This window comes from Gossypium arboreum, chromosome 11 (genome assembly GCF_025698485.1).
Source record: "Gossypium arboreum isolate Shixiya-1 chromosome 11, ASM2569848v2, whole genome shotgun sequence".
NCBI classification, from domain to species: domain Eukaryota; kingdom Viridiplantae; phylum Streptophyta; class Magnoliopsida; order Malvales; family Malvaceae; genus Gossypium; species Gossypium arboreum.
This window is the reverse complement of record NC_069080.1, coordinates 137,481,893-137,498,736: the sequence shown is the minus strand read 5'-3', so window position 1 is coordinate 137,498,736 and position 16,844 is coordinate 137,481,893. Positions and strand designations below refer to the sequence as shown.

The 16,844-nt window shown below is 31.5% G+C and overlaps 2 protein-coding genes and 1 long non-coding RNA gene across 5 annotated transcripts; 1 reads left to right on the top strand and 2 right to left on the bottom strand.

The window, feature by feature from the left end:
- Positions 1-301: 301 nt before the first annotated feature.
- Positions 302-10,204, bottom strand: LOC108470893 (uncharacterized). Of its 3 annotated transcripts, none has more exons than XM_017772405.2 (6): positions 9,889-10,204; positions 3,411-3,743; positions 2,515-2,694; positions 2,257-2,292; positions 1,498-1,527; positions 302-1,059 (listed from the first exon to the last, which is right to left on the bottom strand). In XM_017772405.2, exons 2-6 carry the CDS (start codon positions 3,723-3,725, stop codon positions 538-540), a joined length of 1,083 nt encoding a protein of 360 aa, XP_017627894.1. In that variant the 5' UTR covers positions 3,726-3,743; positions 9,889-10,204; the 3' UTR covers positions 302-537. The 3 variants fall into 3 exon arrangements, with proteins under 3 accessions (XP_017627894.1, XP_017627893.1, XP_052877512.1); XM_017772404.2 differs by lacking the exon at positions 9,889-10,204 and adding an exon at positions 3,919-4,180; XM_053021552.1 differs by lacking the exon at positions 3,411-3,743.
- On the top strand, positions 5,092-7,482 carry LOC108470892 (uncharacterized). The gene is made up of 4 exons (XM_017772403.2): positions 5,092-5,206; positions 5,297-5,565; positions 5,825-6,163; positions 6,811-7,482. Exons 2-4 carry the CDS (start codon positions 5,305-5,307, stop codon positions 7,291-7,293), a joined length of 1,083 nt encoding a protein of 360 aa, XP_017627892.2. The 5' UTR covers positions 5,092-5,206; positions 5,297-5,304; the 3' UTR covers positions 7,294-7,482.
- Positions 10,205-13,259: 3,055 nt separating the features above from the next.
- LOC108473260 (uncharacterized) lies at positions 13,260-15,577 on the bottom strand. The gene is made up of 3 exons (XR_001869708.2): positions 15,462-15,577; positions 14,751-14,823; positions 13,260-14,091 (listed from the first exon to the last, which is right to left on the bottom strand). It is a non-coding gene; the product is annotated as an uncharacterized LOC108473260 (long non-coding RNA).
- Positions 15,578-16,844: the final 1,267 nt, after the last annotated feature.

The following is a 16,844-nucleotide window of genomic DNA, read 5'->3' as shown; positions in this document are numbered from 1 at the left end:
AAACATAAAACATTTTAAATACCATTTTAACATAATAAACAGGCTAAATGGGCAATATATGTCAATTTTATTAATTAGTCAAATAGGTCTTTTTTTTTCAAAATTTAGGGAAATAGATTGATTTTTGAGAGGGTTGGATGCGCTTTTTGCTGACATGTCAAGGAAAGTGTATCTAGCTGGACGAGTTCTTTTTAGAATTTTCAAAGTTGGACGTGTTTTTCTTGACATGTCAGTAAAAAAATCATCCCTCTTCAAAACCTGCCTATTTAATCTAATAAACTAGGTAAAATAACTAACACAATTTCATAGATTAGCACATGGTGATGAAATATATCAATGTCTCAAAAAACCATATAGTATAAGTTATATTGCAAAACACCAAGTCCATGCAAGACACCCAAAACCATTAAGTTCAAATAGAGGAAAGTAAATATAGAAACGCAAAGTCCATCAAACCAAATAAGTTCAGTGAATTTTGCTGCAAATGGAAAACACCCTTTGATTCTCAACCATGCGAGCTAAGCCACCTTTGATTTCTCAGACCTCCTTTTCTTTAGCCTCGTCCAAGGTTGTTTTGTAACCAAAGTAGGCATACGAATTCTTCCTTAACAAATTATCAGCAAATCCCACCTGAAAACCAAGTTCCTTAGCCTTGTTAAGTGTTGCCCCCCACTTTTTCAACATCTCCATGTCCAATTTCTCAACTGAAAACTCTTCCATCTCTTTTACTGCAGCACAAACCAGAACTTGAGCAGCAATATGGCCAACTTCAGTAACTTTTCCACGATCCTTTTCAATTCGAGCCGCAATAGATTCAAAGGAGCTCGGAGTTTTTCCCCAACCAGTATTTTGCAACTCTTCTGCTAAGCCTGGGAAATGTTCTACCCCCACTTGGTTGTTGCCTTTTTCATAAAGTTGCTTTTCCAAATCAGTAAAAGCAGACCGGAGATTATCAGGAGGTCGGAAACTTTTGTCAAAATCAAAATCTGGGAGGCTTTGAAAATCAAAACAATTTTCAAGATCAAAATCTTCATCAACAGTAATAGGCCCTGAAGAAAGCTGAAACAATATACATAGAAAACCATAAAGTATGAGAATGGTATGTATAAGAAGATTATGAATCAGATTTTTTTCCTTATTTTTGGCATTTTCAATTAGATTTGATTTTTTTTAGGGGTAAAAAGCTGAAACAAAAAGGAAAATCTGATTGTATGATACAGGGATAAAAAGATTAAATCTGATTTTTTTAGGGGTAAAAAGATTTTTTTTCGTAAGGTAACTTTTGGGGTTTAAATTTCAAAATGTTTACATACTTATAATTTTTCAATTTTCAACATCGATACCAACCGAATTAAAGCTCAATTAACAACAATAAAATTTTTTGAAACCTAAATAATGTTACCAAATAGTTTTGGTTGGTGGTTCTCAAATACTACTTGGGTCAGCTGATGTCTAATGCATTATATATATATATATATATACACACATAAATCATACCTGTTTCTTTAATGTCTCCTTGATGTTATCCTGAAATTTAAAAGAAATATAAATTCAAAGTATTCATGATGTTATTCTGAAATTTAACTGGAAAGAAGCAAGAAGGCAAGTTCAAGAATGACATGAGGCATTAAGATAAAAATAAATAAAAGATTTTTTCTTTTAACAATCTCGTTATAAATTCTGATCATATCTGTTTTTTTTTAAATAATATCTAGAACTATTCATAGCCACTCGTAACCCATAAATAGGAAGATAATGTACTTCAACACACTCAAACCAATATTCTCTTACATTGACAACTATATACATACTAATCGAACTAAAATTCAATCGACAAAAGAAAAGAAAACTTAAAAAAGATAAACGTACATGAACCCATATCTAATGTCTTATTTCTAAGTCTGTGAAAACAACTATAGTGAAAAAGAAATTATGATTATATTAAAGTAGCAATACATATGCAAATATAGGTATCAAATATGGTCTTCCAAATTCTTCTAAATGCATTAAAAAATTAGAAAAATGAACAAGTATATGCTAGACATAAATTTTTATATTTGATATCTATATTCGTATTCAAGTAACATAGTTAAAATTTTGACTTTTGCAACGTCTAAAAATAATTCTAGTGTATAAGAAAAGAGAATTATTATAAGGAATAATACTTAATGTACCGCCGATATGTAAATTTCATATATCATCAATAAATCATAACATTACACATCGTCATTAAATTAAACAAAAGATTACGCATACCATATGAAGATCAGAGTTCTCAGCTGTTGTTGAGGGCTGAAAAACCAAATTAAAAAGTTAAAGTTAGATTGGAGACTAAAGTTAAATTTGGATGGACGGTTCGGTACGTTTAGTTTATTTTTTGTCTCACACTACAATTTCGTTATAGTATCTAATCTCACCGTCACCATTATTTTTTACATTAATCATGGGTAAACGCACCTTCCATCCAAACCCACTCTTAAATTGAGTAATTAAATTTGTAAAAATTAAACATACTGTTTTACGTTGAATTTCTAACTCTTCAAACTCGCGTCCTACTGCAAGCAATCTGTTCTTTGCCTCTTGTATAGCTAATTTGCCATTAGCTGTTGCTTGAAGCTTTTCCTTAATGCCCAGGATATCCGGTCGCACTGGCCATTGCTCGCCAAGCACTGATACCATGTCTATCTTCATGTCCTTCCTTCCCCAAAATATACACACAAAAAAGGTGTTAAAAGAAACAAATATATTTACATTGTCATCACAAGGATTTTTTGGATCATCTCCTACAATATATTGTCAACTTTGAAAGTAAAAACAGCTCACAAATCTTAATTAGATTTTGTTTACTACTGAACTTGAAAAGTAATTTTCAATCCAAACAATAATTTCAAACAAAAAATTGGATAAACAACTAGCTTTTCAAACAATAATATTTTCTAACAAATTGAAAATACATAATAAAAAAGTTTTTATACTTAAATAGCACTAAGATATATAATTACAATTTAACAAGTAAATACCTCTAAAATAATAGCAAAATTAACAATAAAACAAGAGTTATATAATATCCCAACAATAACAATAAAATAGTAGCAATATAATAGCAAAATCACAGCAAAATAGCAATAGAGAAAAAAAATTCAAGTCAAATTCAAGCTAGACTGAACTCAGGCCAAAAAATCTTGCCCGAGGCTCGACCTGTTTAGAAAATGGACATTATTTTTTGTCTAAATCTATTTTCGAGCCTATATTTTTACCTCATCCATAATCAATTCTACCTAAAATGCAAAATCCACTTGGTCCTAGTCAGTGCTAGTGACAATTTTTTTTTACCTTCAATATATATAAAAAAATAAATAACAGTAATATGAATTTAATATGAATTATTAAATTCAATTAGGACACCTTACATTCTTAATCAACCTGTTAATCCGATCTTCGAATATTTTCCTTATTTCCGACACAGATTTTTTTTCTATAAGCTCTTCCAAGCTTAATTTTTTACTATTGGACTTTGGTTGATGTTGGGACAGGTTCTGTTTCTTTCTGACTTGTTCTTCAGCTCCTGGTAAGCCTCTTTTCATGCCTGCCCTCAGCATCAAGGGGTTTTCATCTGAGATATCTCTCTCTTCAAAGTCCGGATTGGTTGCCGGTGGCACCCTCTCATGCTGTGACAAGTCTGAAATCTCTCCATACTTAGCTTCTGGGAATGATATGTTAGCCATGTACAACTTGACACAGATCTGAGAAATTTAATCAAATCATTGAAATGAAAAGTAACAGAAAAAACACAAACAAGTTGCAGGTCAACAGCATCAAAAACTTCTTTTAAATCAGCAAAACAAAACCATATGGGACGATGATGAATCAAAGTAAAGAAATTATGCAAAATCAAATCAAGATGTGATCTGTACTTACTTCTGCTGCAGTGAAGGAAAGAGAGAGCAGGGTGTGATGTGTGAGAGTAAAATTGAAGAAACGAAACCGTTCTTCAATGAGATGGAATTAAAAATAAGGTCAACTTCCATCACAGAAAGCTCGAGATAACTTCCTGTATGTAAATTTGAAGCGAGAATACTATTGGAAAGTTAGCAGGCAACCATGGCGCCATATGCTTCAACGAAAACGCGTGCGTAGTGTGGTTAGGTAATAAGGTTTGACTGTATTTTTAAAATGGTCGGTATTTAGCGATTTGAATTAGAAAATAAGTTTTTTTACCACATTATTATTTTTAAATGATTTTTTTTTTTTGGTAAAGTCATTACAATTTTTCTAGGACGACTATTTTAGTTCATTTCGACAGTAATGGATAAAAACAATTAATATTGTTTCTCATCGCGAGAAGCCACTGTAATATGCGCGCGCGATAATATAAAAGTCCATGGTGGGACCGTTTCTCATCTACCGACATTACTTTTATTATATTGTATTGTTTGGTGGTCTCTACAACCCTGAAGTTTCATCTCCTTCTATTCACTATTTCACTTTCTTCCTCTTGCAATAGTCAAGCAATTTTTGCACTGATTTCTGATTGAACCATCAATGGGGGAAGTTGTGTTCACCTTGGCCGATATTGTCATAAACAAATTGACCTCCCTTATTCTCTCTGAAATGTCGTGGTATGTCCACTCTGACCTCAGCGACCTAAGAATCACCGTCGCTACAATCAAGAATATGCTTCCTTACGCCGAAGAGCGATCTGCTACCAGCAATTTCACAGCTTGGTTTGAAAAGGTGAAAGATGCACTTTATGATGCCGAGGACTTGCTCGATGTGTTATCTTTAGATGTTTTGAGTAGCCGTCCCTTTTGCTGGTTAAGGGCAAACAATTGTGTTTACCGTGCCACAATGAGCGCTGAAATTCAGGCCATTAAGAACAGGTTAACTTCCCTCAAAATGGCGCTCGACATGTTTAACTTTGCCAAGCAACTGCTTGTTAATACCCCTTTCATGGCTGCAATGAGCACAACTTTTGTAGCAGGTTTTTCTAGTAGGATGAAGACGACGGAAAAGGTACGTCTCAAATCAGTTTACTTTCAATCTCAAAAATGGGTTGTAAAATTAAGATCATTAAATTCTATTCAAAATCTTGAACTAAAGATATACTTTCTCTAACCAACGAATTCCTCTGTTTCTCCTGCTTTACTCTTCGGCGGCGGCGGCCTTTTCTCTCTCTTCTCTTCACCGATATAGATACATGAAACCTGTAAGTACTCCTAAATCTACTAATTCGCTATCATATCCTTCTTTATAATTCTTCTGTTGTTCTGAATTGGGAAATCTTTAAATTTCTCAGATTATGGCATGGAAGAATTCGAGCTTCAGTTTTTATTGACTGGAAGCAAGAAAAGAAATCGGAAACTTGTTTCTGATGTATTATTGAGACAAGAAAGAAAAAGAATAAGGAAACAGAGGCAACTCCAGCACCAGAGAGAAGCATTAACTTCCCAGCTACAGCGAAAATCAAAAAGGAAAGAAAGCCTTTTGAAAAAGTTAATCAAGTGGGGATATGCGCAAAAAATAGGGAAATTTTACGATGATCGAACCCAAAGACGGATAAATAACGTAAGTCTCTTAATCGAACTTACTAATTCATTTTCAATTTGTTTTGTTTTTTTAATTATTATAAACCTAAAATAATCCCACTAAAAAGATTAGGATGCAAGTAGGACGGTAAATGAGTCGAACTTGAACGAGTGGATTTTTATTCATGTTGGGTTCTTTAGTTTTAAAATTTGTTTGTGTCTTAGCCTCAAAATCTGGATTTTATTTCCAAAATGGTCCCTGTCTAGATTGTCTCTTAATACCGGTTTTGTGTGAAAAGAATGGCAAGATAACAGATTGGGAAAGGAAGTTGAATTGGGAAAGAAAGTTGGAAGGCATGAAGAAAATGGCGACGATGGTGACGAAAGCTTCTCAATGTCTCGACGATGTGCCGATAGTCACTAAGTTCACGGGAATGAAAGGTTCTCAACAAATTCTCTGCTATATCGACCAAATCAAAATGCAATGGCCAATGCAATCTGATCTCCTAGTGATTAAGCAAGAGATCCAAGAAATTGACCGCAAGCACAAGGATGCTGTATTAGCAGAAGACGAGGCGAAGTGGCGACTGCTTCTAGTTGGAGAGAAGATTGAAGAACTTGATCGACAACTATCAGAGGTACATCAATGATTAGAATCTATTTACTAAGTTTAATTACATCATCTAATCTCTAATTTAATTCTCTAACTTGGTTTTTGAGGGCTTACATAAAACAAACATGAAATTTCAAATACATAACCACACATCAATTCTCAATTGAGTTCTATGTAGTCATGTATAGGGGTGTAATTGAGCCGAGTGAGTCTAAATAGTGCCAAGCTCAAGCTCAAGTCGAAATTTGAAATTTAATACTCAACTTGAGATATAATTGAATTATTCGAGCCTGATATTGGCTCAATAATTAAGCTTAAGTTTAATAATATAATAAGGCCAATAACATAATTTTATAATATAAAAATATGAAAAAGCTCGATATGACTCACGAGTTGTTCAATTTAAGTATTATTAATCTCGAATTCAGCTCGATATTAATAGCTCAAGCTTCTCAAGTTTAAACTCGGCTCGAAAATTACCAAATCAAATTCAAATTATTTTTAGTTAAACTCGAGCAATTTGTGAGCAATAGGATTTCATTTACACTCTAATGATGTAGACAACATTCTCACAATTCATGTTGTATTCAAAATCTTTGTTTCCAGAGTTAGCACAGCATTGATTTCATTGCTCTGAATTTATGACTTCTTTTCCATATTTGTCTGTTTTAGTTTTATTTTGCACATCGATGGTCGGAAAAAGTTACTTCAACCGATGATCGTGTAAGTATGCTAACTCGTGAAAAAGAAGTACTATCTAAACTCCGTGATTTGGAAAATCAACTTTACGACAAGGACAACAACAAAGTGGAATACAAAGATTTCCTAGGCTTGGAGCAGGCCTTAAAGAAAACTGCTTGGGGGAAAACTCCAAACTACCTCCAACCTATTGCGATCCGAATCGAAAAAGCTCGAGGAAAAGCTACTGATGTTTTTCATATCCCCGCTCAAGTTCCGGTCTGCGCTGCGATCAAAGAGATGGAAGAGTTTCCGGTTGAGGATTTGGACTGGGATACGTTGAAAAAGTGGGGCGCTACGCTTAATTACGCTAAGAAATATGGTTTTCAAGTGGGATTTGCTGATAAACTGTTGAAGAAGAATTTGCTTGCCTATTTGGTTATTCAAAATCTGCCCAATTCGACCGCAAAAAATTAGTTTCCCAAAAACAAATGTTTGTGTTGCTGTTCTAGCTTGCTGCGTCTCCCCATGAGAGTGGCTTTAATGTGTTTGTCCTTTGACTTTTCTATATTTACTTTTCTTCATGTGTGATGTTTATGGTATTTGAAACTAATGCTATGTTCAATAAATTAAGAAATTAAGTATTGAAAAAATAAGTAAGAAAAACTAAGGGTTGGATTTAAGTAATAAATTTTGTTTGGTATATTAACTAAAATTAAATATTAAATATAATTAGATTGGTTCATACATTTTTTGATAAAAAAACATTTTAACAGTTTTCATTGTGGGTTATCAGATGTGTTTAAAAAATTAATTTGCTAAAAATTTTAATTTTCAGTTCATTGAATTTCTTTTCAACACCCTAAAAAATAAGGCCTTAAATTGAATTGGTCGATTTCGTAAGAAATTAAATTAAATTTATGTTTGATTATGAGGTCTAAGCTTGAATTTGAGTTTGAATTAAAATATTTCAATATTAAGACTCCGTTTATTTCAACTAAAAATTTTTCATTTCAGCTTTTTTTCAATGTTTGTTTCATATAAAATAGAATGGTCAACATAAAAAGTTTTTTAGTCAACATAAAATTATTCTCTTATTCCCATAAAAGGTTTTATGAAATATTTTTAGAAAATTTGTCAAACAACAAGAAATATTTTACATAGATTCATCCAAACACCAAAAAATGTTATAAATTATTTTTCGAAAACTATTTTCAGTAAAAATAAACAGAGCCTAAGATTAAAATAAAAGTTAACTTGATGAGTTATCCGTGTTAAATATTAGTTGGTTTGAATTTGATTTCTTCGTGACATAATAATTTCTTGCTATTTTGAGATTTTTTAATTTCTATTTTTAATAAAAATGGTAAAATTAAGTTTTTTTTAACAATCTCATTATAGGTTCATCTCTCTCCAACCTATAAATAGGAAGAGGATGTGTTTCAGTACACTCAAACCCACGTCTTCTTATATTAATGATAATACCCATACCAATCAAGTTAAAACTTAGTCGACAATGATGTTTCTTTTTAGACTGAGTTAATGTTACAAATCAACTCAACACCAACTAAGTTGAGGAAAGTTATATATTTCAAATAAGTTATATTTCTTATAATAGTACTTTTATCTTTTTACTTTTTAAACAAAATCAATAAAAACTTACAAATGAAATGGTTTGATTTATGCCATTAACGAACATAAAACCTCAATTTTACCACTCCAGCCAATGCTTTATTTATTTTTTATACATTTTAATATTACTATACAAAAGTTTTGACCCGTATTTTTATCATATTAATAGTGCCATGGATTGAATTTGTATCCCAAGTTAATTCAATATTGAATTTTTATAATTATATTTTTAGATTGAATTTTTTCATCAACATTATAACATTTTGACATGTACAGAATAATGACAATATCATGATAAATAATTTGAGTGCATTTAATATTCTTAATATAATGTATTTACCTATTTAAATTTTATTTTACTCACTAATTAAACTATTTTTAATTTTAATTTCATATATATTACATATATATTTTTATTATTAGTTTTAAACCATACATTTTATTTATCGTAGGTAATTTTTAAACGCATACCAATATTTTAAATATGTAGTTTCCATGTGTATACAATTATAATAGAAATTCAATAATAAAATTTTTATTAATGTTTGCTCTAGTATAACTTTACCTAAAATCAATTTATAGTATTATTAAAAATAATTCAAGTTAAAATTATTATTTATATAATAAAAATATAAAAAAATGTCATATCAATTTAAGTTAAAGTCAAATTTGAATGTAACTTTGATTTTTTATCAAAATTTAAACAATTAAATTAATATTTAATTTCAAATCAAATCAAAATCGGATTATGTTGGATATATAATCAAGTTGGGGTCAGAAGGGGTAAATACACACCCGCTTCACCATTATTACATCTATATTCGTAAGGTTGCCTCGATTTTTACACTTCAAATGTATAGCATTGTTTGCAAAACCAGACTCATCAATCGGATCAATTAAATCAACAACAGATAGAGATATTGATTTAGAAAAAGGGGTCAAATGATTGACCCATGAATTGATCGAATTAACTGAATCGGCTGAACTATAATCAAACTGGTTCAAGCAAATTTTTTTATTCTTAATATATTTTTATTTTATTGGATCGAATAGAAAAGATGGACTGAATAAAAAATTAGATAATTTAATGGGTTGGATGAATTCGGAAAACTTCATCTACATACACGCTTTCAGCGTCCCAAGCAATCCCAATTGAGCTAGGGATGTCCTGGTTTTCACTCATTTAGAACAGACCTGGGAAACTTTTAACTCAGATCAGATTTAGATCATTGAACAAAACAAAAACTCCATTTTTTTCCAATTCAGAACAAAAGTCAACCACACCGAAATGTTCTATCAAACAACGAATATATAAAATATCAAAAGGAAACCTTATGAAACGAAATTTACTCATGTAATTAAAGAAGAAATTCTGCAAGATCAAAGCAGGAAATGTATAGACTGCGATAAAAATGAGCTGGTAAATTAAGCAGTACTTACTCCTTAGATTTGTCTACAGAAGTGAAGAGACGAAGTGAGAAGACCGGCTGCCGATGCGTTGAAAAGGGAAGATTAGCGATTAATCCCCCGAGATCCTTTTAAGAGTAGCTTGATATGAAGCCTTTTAAGAGCAGGCTAGACTTTCAAGAGTAGCTTGATATGGAGCCTTTTAAGAGCAGGCTTTTGATATGGAGACTTTCAAGAGTAGCTTGATATGGAGCCTTTCAAGCGTATGCTCTTGACATGGAAACTTTCAAGAGTAGCTTGATATGGAGCCAACTAATTGTTGCTTCATTATTGACATGAAGGCTTCGGATTGTTTAGGATTGCTTATATAGACGAACGAGGGTTTAAATGAAGGGTTCGGATTGGTTAGGATTTAAATGAAGGGTTCGGATTGTTTAGGATACTTTTCATGTTTAGATTCTAACATTGGATTCTGAATTATTTTAAAATTTGCTATGACGGGGGCAATCAAACTCCTGGCTCACAAGCAAAAATAGTTAAATTTTGCTATTAGTCTACACATTATAAAAATGGATTTAGTTCGATTTAATCATTTTTACTTCATATATTTTTAAAATTTTAAAATTTCAAACTCATCAAATATTAACCGTTAAATTTATTAAGTTTTGTCATTTTCAAAATCGATGGGGTAAACATATTATCATATGTTTAATACAATGTTAGATTGTTATTTTCACATTTTACTCATTAAGAATTCAGTTAATGGATTATCGTTGTCATTTGCGTCAATATTGAGATTTCAAAAACAAAAAAATCCAAAAAATGGTGAGACTTAAAATGATCCAATTGCAAAATATATACTAAATCTATAATTGCATGCATAATACATGATTAATAATTGAATTTAACCAAATGAATTTAATTACTATTGTTTGAGTCAGGATTAATTAAAGTTTCAAAATTAAAAAAAGTATATCGACTAAAATTTATTAATTTGAAAAGTATAAGAACTAAATTTGGTCAAATTAAAATACACTGATTGAATCCATAACTTTCATAAAATACAGGGGATGATACCAGATTTTAACCTTAATAAATTCATAAGACAAAAAATAGGTGAGATGGATTGTTTTTCTTTTTCTTTCTTTTGCTACTGCTTTTATGGAGATCCATTTCTAAGGTGATGGCTCATGGTAGTTAGATCTTTTCAGACCTTGGGTTCCTGAAGAAATTATCAACAAAATAATAAGCGTCCCACTGCCGCATCCTTCGTCAGGTCCTGATCAGATTATTTGGGGAACAACCTCAACTGGCTCTTTCTCTCTCAAAAGCTCTTATGAGAAGGTTCGTGAAGGCATTTTCAACTTGAAAGATCGGTTCTAGGAAATACCATGGATATTTCAAGGCCCTCATCGGATTCAGTTTTTCATCTGGTTGGCTCTAAAACAATGTCTCTTAACAAATGCTAAGAGGGTAAGACAAGGTCTTGGGAGTACCAGTGCATGTGGCCCTTGTGGGCATGATCATGAAGATGTTTTGCATATACTTAGATATTGCAATGTTGCCAGAGGCATTTGGGACATGCTCATTCCACAGCAGGATCTTTCTAGTTTCTATTCTGAATCTCTTCTCAACTGGATGAAGAACAATCTCCAGAGCCATTCTTCTTCTTGGGGTGGAATTGATTGGCCATGTCTCTTTGGGATTATCGTGTAGCGTATTTGGAAAAATTGAAACCTGCTCATTTTCTAATGTCTTACGTGGAGTGCTGGTGAAAATATTAAAATCTCTTATAGCTGAGCGAGACAATATTCCTCTATTTTAGTGACTTCATCTCATAAAGCACGAAGTCATCTTCATAATTGGCCTTTACCTAATAGCTGGGTGTGTTTGAACACAGATGGTTCGGTGAAGTTTGATGAAGGCTTCGCTGTGGATGGCGGTTGTGTGAGAGATCATAATGGTGAATGGATCATTGGGTTCGCCAAATATTTGGGCAATTGCACCGTTTTGGAAGCATAGCTTTAGGGTATACTGGATGGGCTGAACCTTATCCTGTGTAGGTGCTTGGGAAAATCCTAATCCAAACTGACAATATTGAAGCCATTAATGTCATCTTGGAGGATTCTTCGGAAAACTCTAGCTCTTCCTTGGTCCGAAAAATTCATCTTATCTTGAGGAAAATGGAGCAGTGAAAAATTCAGTATATTTCCCGAGAGAAAAACTTAATTGCTGATAGTCTGGCTAAGTCAGTTCATACTAATAGTCTTGGTTTAAGATTGTTTGAATATCCTCCTTTGAGGGTCTAAGTTTTTTACTTTGTATTTCTTTTCTTTCACCAAAAAAAAAAAAAAGAATTTATGTGTGAAAAATGCATTTAAGAAAATATGAAAAAAAAAACAATCAAGTCTCTATATATTAAAATTACATTCAATTGAATTCTTGCCATTATCTAAAATAATCAATTAAGTCCTTTTATCAATAGAATATGTGGTTGACCATGTTATCATTAAAATAAACCGACAGGCCAATCGGATGATGACACATGACAACTTCTAATTTAATATAATATTTTATCATAAAACATTAAAAATCATAATAAATTATAAAAATCATTAAAATTTATTTTTAAAATAGGAAAAATAGCAAAAATATTAAATATTTAAAAATATTAAAATTTATATAAGCGTATAATTTTTTAAAAATAATAAAACTTATAAATATTATCAAAACATAATAAATCTAATAAATTATAAAATATATTTTTATAAAATTAATAAAATATTTAAAATTTTATAAAAACATATAGATATTATTAAAAAATCATAAAAATATTAAATATTAAAAAATAAAACTAATATAAACTTATAAAAATTGGAAAATGTATAAAATCTTAAAAACTTATAAATATTATAAAACTATAAACAATCTAATAAAACTAATAAAATTATTTAAATTTTGTAAAAACTTACAAAAATTCTAATAAATTATAAAACTTAAAAATTATTAAAAATCATTTAAACCCTTAAATTATAACAAACATATGACATCACACCAACCATTGTATAATGAAAATAGCCATTAGATTGTTAAGGTTATTTTTATATTGAATAAAATGTTCTCGATATTCCACAAATAAAATGATAACTTGTGGGATCTCTCATTGTAGCACCCCAAACCCGGCCTAGCAGTTATGGCCTAATCTGGCGGTGTCACAAGGAAGGAATTTTGAAAACGAAGCTCAATAAAACCTTACACTCATAATTCCTTAGTTGCTTTCATTTAATTCAAAACATATATTCAATTAATCAACTTGCCTCAAAACAAATCATTTTAGCGGAAGCTTATTATAAGTAAAATCGTTCATGTTTAGAAAATCATGCAAGTTTTTAGAAAATCCTTGCTTTCGATAAACTCTGAGTTTTTTTTTTTCAATTATGTAATCATAAAGTCGCAGTCTAAACAACTGAATCAAAACAAAACAGTCCGTAAAGACCGCATTACATAATATAAAACCCAAAATAATCAACACTTAATTATTAAGTGCAAAATCACAATCAGTTCGAACATGTGGTCACCAAGAGGCTCCGCCACACCGATCCGTCTAAGTCTGAGGATTTCTTCTACAGATAAAACAAAAAGGGGTGAGTTTACATAAACTCAGTGTGTAATCCCCACAGAAAACAATCATTCAGTCAATCACAACAAACAGTCAAAAGCAGTATGGGCCTAAGCCCATTTCAGTTTCAGTAGCAGTTCGGGCCTTAGCCCATTTCAGTTTCAGTAGCAGTTCATATAGTCATCATGTTCAGTACATACGTCATACATACAGTTCACGCATTTAAGGGTCTAAGTAGTGTTTACCAACCCTACAGTAGGTTCACAGTCATCTTGGGCGACCCATGCAACCTTAGAACAGTACATTTCAGTACAGTGGCAAAATCAGTTTGGGTTTTAGCCCATCTTAATACAGAAGCAGTCATATACTCGGGTCTTGGCCCATTACAGTAACAGTAAACAGTGCAGCAACAGTAAACAGTATGCAGGTCCTACCAATTCAACCTCTACACACAATCTCCGTACCAACCTTACACACCATGTAGGGATAAAATCGACCCACCCATCCGTACACACCAAAATTAGCACCGGTTGTGGCACTAAATAGTATTGCAGCAAAGCTACCAGTAATATGAACGGCTTAAAGCCATCAGTATGTCCACAGTCGTCTTGTGCGACCTGTGGACCATATCAGTACATTACACTTCCTCAAAAATAACAATCTCAACCCATGCAATGCAACATAACATGCTGATACAGATAATCATGCTTAACATGATTTTATAAACAGATAACAGATAGTCATACGGATCGATGTCGACACGCTCGATCAATCACAACAATCAACAATGCGATGCAGGCTAAGCCCATTTCAATGTCGATAATATTTGGGCCTTAGCCCATTTCAGTAGCAGACATGCATTAATCAATAAACAGAATCTTACTGCAGGCCTACAGTCGTTTAGGACGGCCCGTGCAACCCTAGGAAAAAATTCAGATAATTGGGCTCGCATGCCCATGTAGGGCCCACTTGCCTATATGGGGCCCATGTGCTCGTTTGGGGCCCAAGTGCCCTTGTAGGGTCTACATGCCCGCGTAGAGGCCATATGCTCGTGTGGGGCCCATATGCTCGTGTGGGGCCCATATGATCATTGGGGCCTATATGCTCGTGTGGGGCCCATATGCTAGTATAGGGCCCATATGCTCGTATGGCCCACTTGGCCATACTCGAGCCACTACACGGCCCACCACACAGCCTACTACACGGCTATGTGGCGTCAATAGTGGCTTTTCTCAGCTTTTTCTTATGCCTCGTGTTTTGTGTTTTGGGTACAAACCTGATACGATTTCGATGCCGAACCACACCTGAGCCTTTCAGAATCGTTGCTGAAACCCTAGTCAAATCTTGATCTAAAACATCACATTTAACTATTTCAATACTCATCTCATTCAATTCAATCCAATATCATGTCATGGAAAAATTACTATTTTACCCCTATACTTTTAACCTTTTTACAAAATTACCCCTAAAGTTTCACTTTTATTTAATTTAGTCCTTGAGCTCAAAACATGCAAATTAAGCATTTTTAACCAGAATTGAGCTTAGCCGACTGTTTATGGTACCAAAAACAACCTATAATTCACTTTATGAAAAAATTATATTTTTGCCCCGAATATTTCAACTTCTTTACAATTTAGTCCCTAGGCTCATAAAACAAAATTCATGCAATTTCATCCAACTCAAGCCTAACTGAATATATTATAAGCCTACAACAGCATATAATTTTCACAATTTCACATGTTAACACGTAATTTTTATATTTCTCAATTTAATCCCTATTTGACACTAAAAATCATTTAACAAAAGTTGTATAATCAACAACAAGGATTCATTTTCTTCCATTAAACCTCAAAAACAGCCAATAATCTCACATGGCAAAAATCTATACTTTAAATCATATTACAAATTAGTCCCCTATTTAGCTAGATCAAGTTATAACGATCCCGAAAATATAAAAATCATTAAAAACGGGACAAACGATACTCACCTATAAAGGAAATAAGCCAAAACTAAAACCCCTCCATAGCTCTACTGTTCGTTGAAGTGAAGAAGAGGAAAATGAAATTAAAGTGCTTTACTCTCACTTTAATTTGTTTTAATTTCACTTTAATTACAAAATTGCCATTGAAAATATACTATTTAATTCACTTTCAGTCATTATGCCGCCCCAATCATTATTTATGGCTTAATTACCATCTAAGGACCTCCACATTAAAGTTCTATAGCTATTTAATACCTTTAGCTAATAGAACATAACTTTTTCACTTTATGCGATTTAGTCCTTTCTCACAAATTGAGGAATCAAACGGTAAAATTTCTTAACGAATTTTTTAAACCATATTTCTAACATCCTGTAGACCTCCCAAGAATATAAAAAAAATTTATGACCTCAATTTTGTAGTCCCGAAACTATTGTTCCGATTTCATTGGAAGCGGCTATTACACTCATTCTTATTGATAAGTTTTTATTTTAAATTTTAAATTTTAAATTTTAAATTTAAAATTTTTATGTCCAATTTTTAAGTATAGTAGTTTGGAACTTAAAAGTTAAAATTATTTGCTAAATATTGTATAATGTAAAATCAATCGAGTTAATCTACACTTACAATTAAAACCAAATTAATTAGTGTTTACAAAATAATTAAAATAAAAATATTATCTAACTTGATTTCTAATTTCCAAGATCATGTAACTAAATTAAAATAATTAAGATCAAAGTTTAAATAAAAACAAGGGATAAATATCAAAACTATACATGAATTATGATTTAATGTGTAATAATATACATGAGCTTTAATTTTGTGTAATTTTATACATGAAATTTTAATTTGATCCAATTCTTGTAAATTATTAATACAATTATTGATATAATATTATTTTATATTTATATATTGCATACATAAATAATTATATTATCCAATATAAAAATAAATTGATGCATTATTTAAATATATATGCTTAAATTTTAAATATACATTTAAACCACAATTAAAGTTTTATATATACAATTACACTAAATTAAAGTTCATTTATATAATTATATATTAAACTTAAGTTAATGTATATTGCTCAAAATAAACAAAGTGCAACCATAAAACTTAATTACTCAAAATAGTTAATAACAAATTTAAAAAAATCATGCTTTCAACATATCTAAAACAAAACTAGAAATGCCGATTGTGTCTGACTCAGTCGACAAACCAAACCCCCTTGGAAAATGACTTAGTTATTACGCGTGCCAATTGTCTGACTCTTCCCCGTATTAAATATCTTTGTTTTTCAATTATTTTTTATCCAATTTTAAAGCATAAAAAAAGATAAAAACATTTCTTACCTTTCGCGAGATGTCTTTCTAACTTTGTTTTGACTG

Bases quoted from the DNA above. Each gene is read 5' to 3' on its own strand.
- LOC108470893 (XM_017772405.2), bottom strand. From the start codon at position 3,725: ATGGCTAACATATCATTCCCAGAAGCTAAGTATGGAGAGATTTCAGAC. The intron at 2,695-3,410 runs GTAAGGTGTCCT...TGGGGAAGGAAG, and splicing joins TTAACAGGTTGATTAAGAAT to GACATGAAGATAGACATGGT. The intron at 1,528-2,256 runs GTATGCGTAATC...TTTAAATTTCAG, and splicing joins AGAACTCTGATCTTCATATG to GATAACATCAAGGAGACATT.
- LOC108470892 (XM_017772403.2), top strand. From the start codon at position 5,305: ATGGAAGAATTCGAGCTTCAGTTTTTATTGACTGGAAGCAAGAAAAGA. The intron at 5,566-5,824 runs GTAAGTCTCTTA...TTGTGTGAAAAG, and splicing joins CCCAAAGACGGATAAATAAC to AATGGCAAGATAACAGATTG. The intron at 6,164-6,810 runs GTACATCAATGA...TGTCTGTTTTAG, and splicing joins TTGATCGACAACTATCAGAG to TTTTATTTTGCACATCGATG.